Source organism: Mycteria americana, chromosome 1 (assembly GCF_035582795.1).
Source record: "Mycteria americana isolate JAX WOST 10 ecotype Jacksonville Zoo and Gardens chromosome 1, USCA_MyAme_1.0, whole genome shotgun sequence".
Taxonomy (NCBI): domain Eukaryota; kingdom Metazoa; phylum Chordata; class Aves; order Ciconiiformes; family Ciconiidae; genus Mycteria; species Mycteria americana.
The window spans coordinates 41,229,629-41,240,812 of record NC_134365.1 but is presented as its reverse complement, the minus strand read 5'-3'; the positions used below and the strand labels follow the sequence as shown (position 1 = coordinate 41,240,812).

Below are 11,184 nucleotides of genomic sequence, written 5' to 3'. Positions count from 1 at the left end.
CCAGACACCTCGCTTCCCTTCAAGAAGATGGCGGCCTCCCCCCTCCCCTCCTTTACCAACATGGCGGGTCAAACCCCCATTGGCGCCCGCCACCGCCCCGCTATAGGCTGAGCCACCGGCTTTCCCCGCCCCCTACCTTACAGGCCCTCGCCGCTAGCTGGGAACTACATTACCCAGGGTACCCCTCGCCCCCTCCCCGTAACGCACTGCCCTTCCCTCCCGGGCGGAGGGGGAACGGGGCGCGGTCTCGCGAGAGTCCGCGCGGGCCGGGGCAGAGCCGGGCGGGCGGCGGGGAGGGGGCGAGGCGCGGGGCCGCCCTGCGCAGGAAGCGAAACCGCCCGTGCGGCTGGGGCGGGCGGCGCTCTGCCTTGCCGAGACCGTTGGCCTGGGCCCCATGGCGGCCGCGGAGGCGGCGGCCGCGCCTGCGGAGGCGGCGCTGGATCCTAGCGGGCTCTCTCCGAAGGAAGAAGGGGAGTTGGAAGACGGTGAAATCAGCGACGATGACAACAACGGCTTCGGGCCCTATGGCGGCGGCGGTGGCTCCGAGCCCGGCGGCGGCCTCGTCAGCAGCAGGCCCTACTCGAGGCGCAGGCCGCCTCCCGACCTCCGCGGGGGCATCTCCCTCTCCTCCTCCGGTCGGCGCTTCCCCCGCTCGCGGCACCAGCCCCCACCGGACATGGGGCACCTGCACGGCCACGGCGGGTATCGGCCCAAGGACTCGTTCCGCTCCCATCCGCCGCCCATGCCGGCGCCGCGGATGCCGTCGGGCTCGCACTCCGAGACGGGCCCCCGGCTCTCCTTCTGGGAGCGCAGCCACAATGCCCTGGACCGATTCCGCTTCCGAGGCCGGCCCTACAGGGGCGGAGGGCGCTGGGGTAGGAGCCGAGGCGACGGCGATCGGGGAGGCAACCCTCCGGGGAGGCCACCCGGAGGGGGAGGCGGTGCTGGATTCAGTAGCAGCCAGGGCTGGAGGGAGCTCTCGCCTCGAAAATGTATCCTTGAGACGTGAGCGGGAGCGGAGGCGGGGAGGCCGTGCTGCTGGGGTGGGCCTGGGTGTGTCAGTGCCGCGTTGCGTGGCCGAAAGCCCTGGGAAGGAACGCTTTTTCCTCCTCCCGCTCTGGCACTAGGACTCCCGTAGGGGTAACGGAGAGGGAGGCTCCCCTTCCAGTCCCAGGGGCTGGCTGGGGCAGCGGGCCCTGCTTCTCAAGGAGAGGCTGCTGGGAAGCCGGATTACTGCCCTGACCTGGCTTGCAACCTGGCCGATCAGTCCTGTGTAGGGGAAAGGAAAACGTGTAGCCCGAAACAAAGCCTTAGTCGATTGGATCCCAGGTGGCTGCTTTTCTAGCCCGAAGTGCGAGTATTGTGAAGCGGGGTCAGTCATTGGTGCGGTAGTTTTAATGTATATAATTAAAGTGTCACAGTTGTAAAGCTGAAACCCTGAGCCTGTTAATTTCCCTTATTGGGCAATGAAGGATACACTGTTTTTTAATTTTCGCTCCCAGCCCTTCAGAGGCTGTTACACATAGCTAAAGCGAACTTTAAAGCTAAACCTAAGTTGAACTGGGACTATGTGCACAGAACGTGGTTTATATGGGAGTTTGGGTAACATAGGAAAGCTCTATTTCTCTATAAAGCCATACCCAGTATTCCTTGTAGGATGTTCTCCACTGATTGCTCTTAGAGTTGGTTAGGTGACTTTTAATAGAGATCCAGTATTTCTTCCTTTTAGGAGTAGGAACTGTGAAAGTGATGGAAAAAGCTCCTCATTTTCCAGGTTTGCTATAGAAAAAACCATAAAGAACTGATGCCAAGTGTAACCTGGGGGCAGCCTGGTCCTGAAACTTGATGTAACTGCATTGTTGCCTCACTGAAAATGTAGACAAGTGTGAAAAACACTGAGCGAGAGAGCTAGTGGTTAAAACCTATTCTCCGGAATGTTAGAGAGTTTTATTGCCCTCTATACCAGTAGTCAAAGGATGTGTGTTGTTTGCTTGACTGTGCTGGTTGATCCCAGGAGCAGGAATTTTTCTGACCTGTGCCAGGACTTAAGGCATTGAAAGCTATTCATTGGATCCTTGTGTTATTTTAGATACAAGATTATTTATCCACGTCATTAATTTATTTTTTTTTAATGTGGATGGAATATGTAAACTAGCGATAAAGAGGTGCTTTTATTTAGTCTCTTTTGGTAAAGTTACAGCATTACTGAAGTCTTCATAAGAATTGTTCATTCAAGGATCTTATCTTGAGAGGCATCGAGTGAAGATGTAATTTGCCCAAGGACGCACAGTAAGATGGTTCTAGTGCTGAAAACAGATTTTGAGTCTCTTAATTTGCAGTGTTGCTCTCAGTACCAGAAAATGGTTACTTTCTGTGTAATGAGTAATTTGCAGGGCAAATGTATTGTTCATCCTAAACAGACCTTGCAATGCTTGTTAATACTGATACAGAGTCTCCTTCTCCCTTTTAATTAAAAGAACATTTGGAAACTGATAATTCCATTTTCAAACCAAAAGCAGAAAATGAGGCAGTCTTCCCCCCCCCACTGAAGAGGCACTCTTCTGTTTAAACATGATGGAGAAGGTTCTAATACTATTGCTCTTTAATAAGTGAATTTCAGTGGTTTATGGATCATATTGTTAAGGAAGGTCCATGATTTTCTCTTGTGTAAGTTGTTTTCTGTATTTTTCATATTCTTGCCACCTAAAGCAGTCAATATTACAGTATTACTAAATATTAAAGTACCTCCATGTTGCTAATATTAACGGAGTAGGGGTGTAGTTCATGGGCCCGTGACTTCAGAAGAGACCTTCACATCAACTGGTACAAGGAGGCTTGTGGCCTGGAGTGGTATTTGGAGTTCCCCCAGGAAAGTGAAATGTTGTTTGTTAAGTAAGAGATGTCTTTTTTTTTCTTTATCCTTGGAACTAGTACGTTGCACAATGCTTTGTAGAAGTACATGTATAAATGGAGTAAATGACATGGTAGAGCATTTAAAGAATTATTGTTACTTTTCTTTGGGTATTAGCTTTTAATAGGTTTTTCTCTTTTAATTCCTAGCAACTTTAACATGAAGCTGTTAGTCATTCTGCAGAAATTCTTGCATAGAGAATTGTGGAATTTTGAGTCTGAAATATGGGACCAAAATGTGACTTTCTGTTGAATTCTGAACTCTTCACAGTGTACACTTTTCTTCACTTCTAAACTCCCAGTTTCTTCAGTTGTTTTTTTTTTTTTTTTGGTTGTAGGATGAAGTTTCTCTTGAGTTGATTGAAGAATAACTATTGTTTTAATGTATATGTGCCTGTCTGCCTTCCATAGCGCTCCATGTAGCCTTGCATTCTGTATGTAGAACCACATATAAAAAAGATGTTTACGTGTGTGAAACACAGAATTTCTGATTAATACCATTGAGGGAGCTCTAGCAATTGTATTATCCTGAGCACAAAAAATATCTCAAAAGCTTTGTCTTGTTACCCAACTCTAGATGACTCCAGAAGCTATTGAAGTATTTCAGTATCAAATTATAGTTAGACTTATTTTTATAAATGATGTTAAATCACTTAATTAGCCTCAGATTTCCCTGTGACTCACAAAATCGCTGATGTAGTTGTCTTTTTGGAAGTAGAAATGTGCTGGAAGTGAATTTGGCAAATATAGTTACTACATAATTTGGTGTTATAATGCACGCAGCTCTTAGTATTTTCGGCATATTCATAGATTGTTTGATTGCCTGCCTTTTTATGTAGTTTATCTTTACTAGTTTCTGCTTTTTGTGCTGAAGCTTAAGAAAGCATTGTATAGCAAAACAGTTCCTGATATAACAGGTTGTTTTTGTAGGATACATACCAAGATTCTTCACACTGGTGTTAGAAGTTAACATAGCGAAACATCCGAGTTGTTGATACATGTTGTGAGCAGAAGACAAGTACAAAGTTATCTTTCTCTGGATTCAGTATGTCTGCGTTCAGAGGATACCTATTTTAGCTTTTAGTTTTACTCCATTTATTGTTTTAAGAGATTACGTTGATGAAAAAGCATTTCGCATAACTGTTTGTGAGTCAGCTGTTATCACAGCAGGGTTGATACTGAAAGTCAAATGAGTCAAACCTGATTTGGTATCCTAAAAGATTTCCCCTCGAGCATGATTATTTTACAGGATAGTTTAGCTTTTCAAGTGTCAGGTTAAGGTACAAGGAAGTGAACCTCTAATAGTGAGAACTTTTATTCTGGATATAGTTGCGTAAGAATATTTCCGTTGCCTGCCTTGGACAACATGTTGTCAAGAAAATCTGTCCCTTGGGCATGCATAGACAACCTTTTCTGAGTAATTAGTAATTCCCAATCCTCTTTTAGCGTTTTTTGAATGTTTTGATTGCAAGTCTTTAGCCACTTTTTTTTTATTCCCTTCAGTTGTTGATTATTCTGTGCCTTACCTCATTTGTTGAGCTGCAGTTACTGCAGTGTGTAATTGTGCTTTGGCTAGACTTACAATTTTATGAAAGGATAAAATGAGTGAGAATGAATTTAACCTGTCGTTTTCAGAATGTCAGATGGGGAGTCAATACTTGAGTTACGAACTCTGGAAGTTTGACTTACTGTTTGTGATAGGGAACCTTCTCAGCGTTACATCTGTTGTTTCTGGGAGGATGGTGTGAGCAAGAGGCAAGACTTATCAGCAATTCATGGCATTCTTGTCATAAGTAGGATATTTTAAATTGTTTGAGAAAATGTTTATTTAAGCTGTCAATATATATTAATGGATACATCTTTTGCATGCTTCTCATATTTATAAGGGATATTTTTCAAGCTATCCTTAAGGTAAAATTAAAATATATGAGAATGATCTTAAGTTCTGTTTGTCGTAATTTAGTCTTCAGTGGTAATATCGCCACTGTTTTAAGTTTATACACATTCTTGTCTTAGTTTTCTTGACCAGTAATTCAGCCAAAACTTTTGGAAGGTCCCCGTCTAGAAAGCAGAACTACTCTTCTAAAAATGAAAACTCTGTGGAAGAAAGTTTTGAGGATCTGCTCTTGAAGTATAAGCAGATACAATTAGAGCTTGAATACATTAATAAAGATGAAAGACTGGCTTTGAGCAACAGGGAAGAAAATGAACAAGGTGATGATAAAGCAGTGGACACTGAGGACCAAATAACTGTAGAAAATGACAGTATTACAACGGATGCTATAAAAGAAGTATCTCCTGAGGAGAAAAATCCGGTTATAGCCTTTCAGGCATTTGAACTGAAACCTCTCAGACAAAAACTGCCTACTCCAGCTGAGAGGAGCAGATTGAAAAAAGGCAAAGAAGGAATGAAACAGTCATCACAAAAATCTGAAGTCACAGAATCAGGCCAAGGTAAATACTTGTAAAGTTCTTTTTGCTTGCCATTATCTATCATTTTTATTAGGTGTTGCGGAAAGTTTTACTTTAATTAAAATTAGTATTTTAATTAAAGTTTAAGTTATAGATTTAATATACTCCTGTTTTATGGAAGTCTTTGAATTACATAAACATGCTTGGAAGCATGTTTTTGGTTTTTTTCGGAATGTGTTTTCTTAGACTAACTGATCGTTTGGCAGAAAGCACAAGGACAAGACTTGAAGGCTTTAATTGCTGTTCACAGCAGAAATCATTTGCTTTTACTGAAAGTTTTCCTTCTGTTTTTCCCTTGTTCTTTTTTGCAGAAGCAAAATGTGGGGTTTCTTTAGCTGAAAAGATAACATTGAGACACCTTTTTCTGCATTTCATCTTTGTTACATGTTTTCTTCAGTGTAGCAAGCCTTTATGAGATATTTTCACCAGAATTATTCTGGTCATTATTGATATTTGGGAATCATGGGCCAGAAGTAGAAAGGATTCGTAGAAGAAATGTAGCTGAAGGGTAGAATAAGTACCTTGTCCAGGTAGTTCTGGACTGCAGGCCAAAGAGCATAATTGCACAGGTGCATGAACCAGTTAGTGAGAAATTGTGTGCAGCTGACCTGTGGTAAGAGTCCTTGAGCTTACATTTAAGTCTGCAGCAAAATAAGGCAGCTAGCTTAAACTTCCTGTTCTGAGGCTTCATCTAGTTCTAATAAGTGTCTGCTGTGTTTGAGGGTGTGCTTGTGGATATCACTTGTCATCTTATGTTAGCTAATTTGTCAATGTGTGTAAACTATCAATTTGAGTGGGAAGAGACAAAGTAGTAAATGGATGGGTTAAGAACACAGGTTAGTAATTAGTAGGAGTATGGTAGGACTAGAGCACTGAAAGTCAGAATGATTTATATGTAACTTCAGAATGAGAATTTAGAAGACAAAGCCTGTAAAGAAACTGAAAGAGAAAACTGATAATTAGTAGTCAAACTACCTCATTCTAGGTATTTTTTCCCCTTGTCTTTCCCATTAAAAAAAAAAAAAGGTTCTGGTATTCTTTAAGAGGTAATGTAGATTTTAATGGGAGACATGAGGAAAAAAAAACAGATTTTGACCATAGAGTTAAAACTAGTAGCCTGCAGGAAGAGAACATAGCAAGGCAGGAGTAAAAGAGCTATTTAGAAAGCAAAACAGTCTCAAAAAAAAAAAATCCAACTTAAAAACTTAGAATCACTGAAGTTGAAAATACAGTTCATATGATAGTGAAAATAGATGCTCCAGTATGCACATTAAGAGCATCTTAATTTTTGCACACCACTCAAAGGTATGACATAAGAATGATCTGAAAGCTGACAGATTATGTATGAGAGTGACAGTTTATGACAATGCAATACAGGCTTCCAAAGTAGGAAAACCCAGCTGATTTGAGTTATTGCAGATTGATGTCTGTCATGTGTATGTATACTACTTGATTATGCATGTATTAGGAAATTAGCAAAATTTGTTTTTCCCATTAAATTTATTTTTAAATGGTGTACTGGGTGTTTCTCCAGACTTGTTCAGGTTGAAGAACTTCTCTTAAATCTCAGGGAAGTTTGTGTCTCTTTCTAGAATTAATTCTCTGTGGTCCAGCTGCTCTGACAGAGGCTTTACAGTATTCCCTGCTTTCCTTCCCTTGTTGCCCATTAGTTTGTTCTGCCTGTGTTGTCCCCTTCTGGTTTGAAAGAGTGTTTATAGTTTGTGTAGTATGTCCTTGCATATGTGTCTCTGCATCACAGAAACTACTGTACCATCTGTGTTTCCCTACTTCCATCCTGTGGACTCAGTGGTTAGGATCTTTTCTTAGTGTAATAACTAACTTTTTTTGAATTTTCTTTGAGAATACATATGGGTATTAGATATTATTCTTCTTCCTCTTGTATGTGTGCTTTTAAAAAATGTGTGCATGTGCAAGCAGGAAGACCTTCAGCATTTGCTACACACCATTTTTGTTTAGGTATAAGGTCTTGGTATATTTTAAACAGCACTTTCCTGAATGTGACTTTTCGTAAAATGCTAGGAAGAGTAAAAGCTGCATGGAGTGCAAACTTATTTTCTAGCAATTGTAGGAAGGAATATTTCTTTGAGGAAAGGCTAATATAGGAGAAGATCTCCAAGCTTCTCTCTAAATGTTTCTTTCTTCTGATGCAAATGAACATATATATGTGGTTATACATAAATTATAATTTTGCTATCAATTACATTAATAGTTATTAGCTATAATAATTAAATTATTTAGTAGTATAATATATACAGCATTATGTATATTATATAAAAGATATGTTAATGTGTATATATATACACACTATATAATAATCAGATGGATATATGGCTTTTGGGCAGGCTAACAAATTAATATGTCAATGTCTTAATGTTTAGCAGGAAAGCATTACTATTTACTATTCATTTCCATAGGATAACTCTTCTGTTTTCCTTTGGCATGAAATGGAGCAAGTGTGTTCTTACTGCAGCTTTGGGTCTTTATATTTAATTCTGCAAAAGACTGACCAGTTACTCAGAATAGCTGCCAGTGGAATCTGAGATGCTCAGGACAGCAGCTGATGTGAGATGGTAGTATAAAACAGGTGGCAAGAAGTAATCTTTTCCCCTTGTCTCCAAATCTGTTTTTCTCTGCTTCTTGGGGAAGTATGTGTCAACCTCAAGACAGAGAATTATTAAAAAATGACAAATCTTGCCTTAGGCTCATGGCATCACGATGATGTGGATTTCATGAGACATGCCAAGTTTATATTAATGTTTTTAATGTGATCTTACACATACAACTGCTATTCTCTTTTACATTATGTACCAATGATACTGATAACATATGTTTGTATGGATTAAATTCTGCACATCATTTTAATGTAGCTCTGTCTCATGAGAAACAGCTCATTCAAAAATATGGTATTTTTCTTTTGGAAGGTACAGAAGACAAAGAACAAACATCAGTGCGAAAGCTTAGCAGTTCAGATCTTACATCTGAAAAGGTAAGAAAGTATTCCTCCATAGACGAGGCATAATTGCATTACGATACTCTGATGGCTTTTTTCCAAATTGCAGTCCAGAAGTGTCTCAGTAATAGAAACAGTCAATTCTTAAGGGTACAGTAGGATTTTTTTTAAGCTTTCTCGTGGTAAAAATTTTGGGACAGACTTCAAAAATCTTTTTTGAAAAAGTCTTAGTTATTAAATGATGATTCTTTTTGTCTTACCCTTTCTTCTCTTTTCTTCTCAAGAAGCTGCTTGATGATGAGGAGGAGATGTCTGAATTGCAACTTAGGCTTCTTGCACTTCAGTCTGCTAGTAAAAAATGGCAGCAAAAAGAACAACAGGTGATGAAGGAAAGCAAGGAAAAATTAACAAAAACAAAAAGTGTAACACAGAAAGTCAAAACCAGTACAAAAGCACATTCAACAAAGAAACCTAGTACTACAGGTAATAAGTTTAATGTTACTGAAATGGCTATCAATGGCATGACCTCTGAAATAAAAAAACCCCCATAATATGTTGTGTGAAACATTGGGCACTGAGCCTTTAATCCTTCTAAAACCCCATACATCTACTCAAAGCTCCTGAAGAATCTAGGATTAGGGGGAACCATTTAGGTAAGGTGGAGTTAATCACGTATCTTTTTATTTAAAGCCAAGCAAGCTTTGAGGAAACAACAGACGAAGACTTCAAAGAAGATGCAGCAGCAAAAGGAGCAAGACAGGCGTCAGAAAGAGGAAGACCAGAGGAAACAAGAAGAGGAAGAGGAGAGAAGAAAGAGAGAAGAAGAAATCAGAAAAATTAGGGACCTCTCAAATCAAGAAGAGCAGTACAATCGATTTATGAAGCTAGTTGGAGGGAAGAGGAGATCGAGAAGCAGGGTAACAAATTTGTTATACAGTGTTCAGGTGTTATATTTGGGATTCATGAGTGATTTCTGTCTTGCCTCTCCTGGTTCTACATCCCTCCTCCCCGCCTTCTCCCTGCCCCCCTCCACCCCCCCCCCCCCCCCCAAAAAAAAAAAAAAAGAAAAGCTCAAAGTATTTCAGTGTTTACAGTGTTTTAATCCCATGCTAGACAGGCATTCCCTTTGGGTTTGGTAAGATCACTTTTGCATGAGTTGTACATGTGCAAGCCAGTGGTAAAGCATTTTCCTCCTAAAGATATTCTGAACATTGTGATCAAAGAGTAATCTTTAAGTTAACACAAACCAATCAACCAAACTTTCTTGGCTTTCTTCTCTTAGATTGCAGTTTTGTCTCCACATTTTCTAACTTTTTGTGTCTATACAACTTCAGTGGCCTGCTTCTTTCAAAATGTCATCTGAGGTTTGGTTTCTTTGTAGTATTTTTTAATTTGTTGAGGTACAAAATATGCCCAGACACAAAATATAATTAATTACTTCAGCCTTGTTACAGGATGACAGAATTGTGTCATGTTTATGAAGGAATAGAGTTATTGCAGTGGTCATCATGCTGCACTTGTAGCCTGTCTTTATTCTGTCATCTTCAGATTAGCAAAAGGCACTTGAATCACTGATGTTCTGTCTCTACAACATTGGTACATAACAGAAAAAAATGACAGTGTTTCTTCAGCATTAGTTCTTTCATCATGGAAGCAGTACAGCTGCTGCAGCTATATATTTCAAGTGCTTGGAGCTACTGATGTTGTAAGGAGAAATGAAACTGAAACTAAGGGAATTGGGACTCCCTGTTTGAGGTCGTGTTATAGAAGAGTCCCATTTATAATAATAATGAGTGGAAAATTGAGGCTAAAAGTGTTTAACTGTAAACAGTAGAAATTCTAAAAGCTACCAAAATGTCTTAACTGTATGCCTCTGAAAGATACAAGTTGAGGAGTCTAAGAAATCATGCTTACCTGTTCTGCATATTTTCAGTGTTCACTGAACATTGATTGGCACCCATATAGTGTTAGGCATTCTTTAAACAATCTGATTAGTTGACAGTCTCTGGGCATGTTTCAGTGTGGTATGTGGCTCCTTCTGGGACAATAAAAGGATTCTCCACCTGAGACATCAGTCTTAGAATGATTGGAACATGTTTCACCTAAACACACAACCTTTGTTGTAGTGAAGATGATCCTTGTGCAATTTTGTGTTGTTTCTAACAGGGGTACTTCAAGCGCTCTTGGTAATTGCCGTGACAGATTAACAGAAATAATAAAGCATTTAATTCTCTTTCAGTGTTTCAGAAATATATAACCATGGCAATTTACCAGATACATAATGACCTAATAGGTATTTAAAAATTGCTTCTATGTATCATGACACCCCCCTACCCCCCACGTCCCCCAAGAGATCCAATTTTAAAACTGCCTGTTAATTTGTCAAGTTACTACCTGCAATGGATTTGATTAAAAGGTAATCTTCAGTTTGCTCTTTTTGTACAAGCTAAGTAAATTGTATTTATAATCAATTAGAAGACAAAATTTCAAGGGCCCTTTTCTAAAATTTATTTTTAATTGGTTTACTCTAAAAGAATAACATAAGACCAGCTAAATGAAATACACTTTTTTGTGTGTTTAGTCTTCAGATACGGACTTGAGATGGTCTTTGGATAAGCAGTCTACAGATAGTGCAGGAGGCATATATCAGTATGATAATTATGATGAAGTTGCTATGGATACAGATAGTGAAACAAACTCTCCAGGTAAGACTTACTTGCAGTTTTCTTATATGGTGATTGGTAAAATAGTTTAAACAGTGGGAAATGAGCTATCATTTTAGAAGGAAAGTCTTTCTTTTGAGATGTTTAGTTCTGTAACTGCCACATTTT

At 40.1% G+C, this 11,184-nt stretch overlaps 1 protein-coding gene across 4 annotated transcripts in view; it reads left to right on the top strand.

Moving 5' to 3' along the window:
- The first annotated feature begins 293 nt into the window (after nucleotides 1-293).
- Nucleotides 294-11,184, top strand: part of ZFC3H1 (zinc finger C3H1-type containing) — a 43,849-nt gene continuing 32,958 nt past the window's right edge. The window contains exons 1-6 of one of the 4 annotated variants that reach the window (XM_075495621.1): nucleotides 294-992; nucleotides 4,948-5,364; nucleotides 8,331-8,389; nucleotides 8,641-8,836; nucleotides 9,044-9,270; nucleotides 10,935-11,058. In XM_075495621.1, the coding sequence (XP_075351736.1) occupies nucleotides 395-992; nucleotides 4,948-5,364; nucleotides 8,331-8,389; nucleotides 8,641-8,836; nucleotides 9,044-9,270; nucleotides 10,935-11,058 (1,621 nt within the window). In that variant the 5' untranslated portion in view covers nucleotides 294-394. Of the gene's footprint in view, nucleotides 993-4,947; nucleotides 5,365-8,324; nucleotides 8,390-8,637; nucleotides 8,837-9,043; nucleotides 9,271-10,934; nucleotides 11,059-11,184 lie in introns of all 4 variants that reach the window. The other 3 variants (XM_075495616.1, XM_075495613.1, XM_075495606.1) reach the window with 3 other exon arrangements.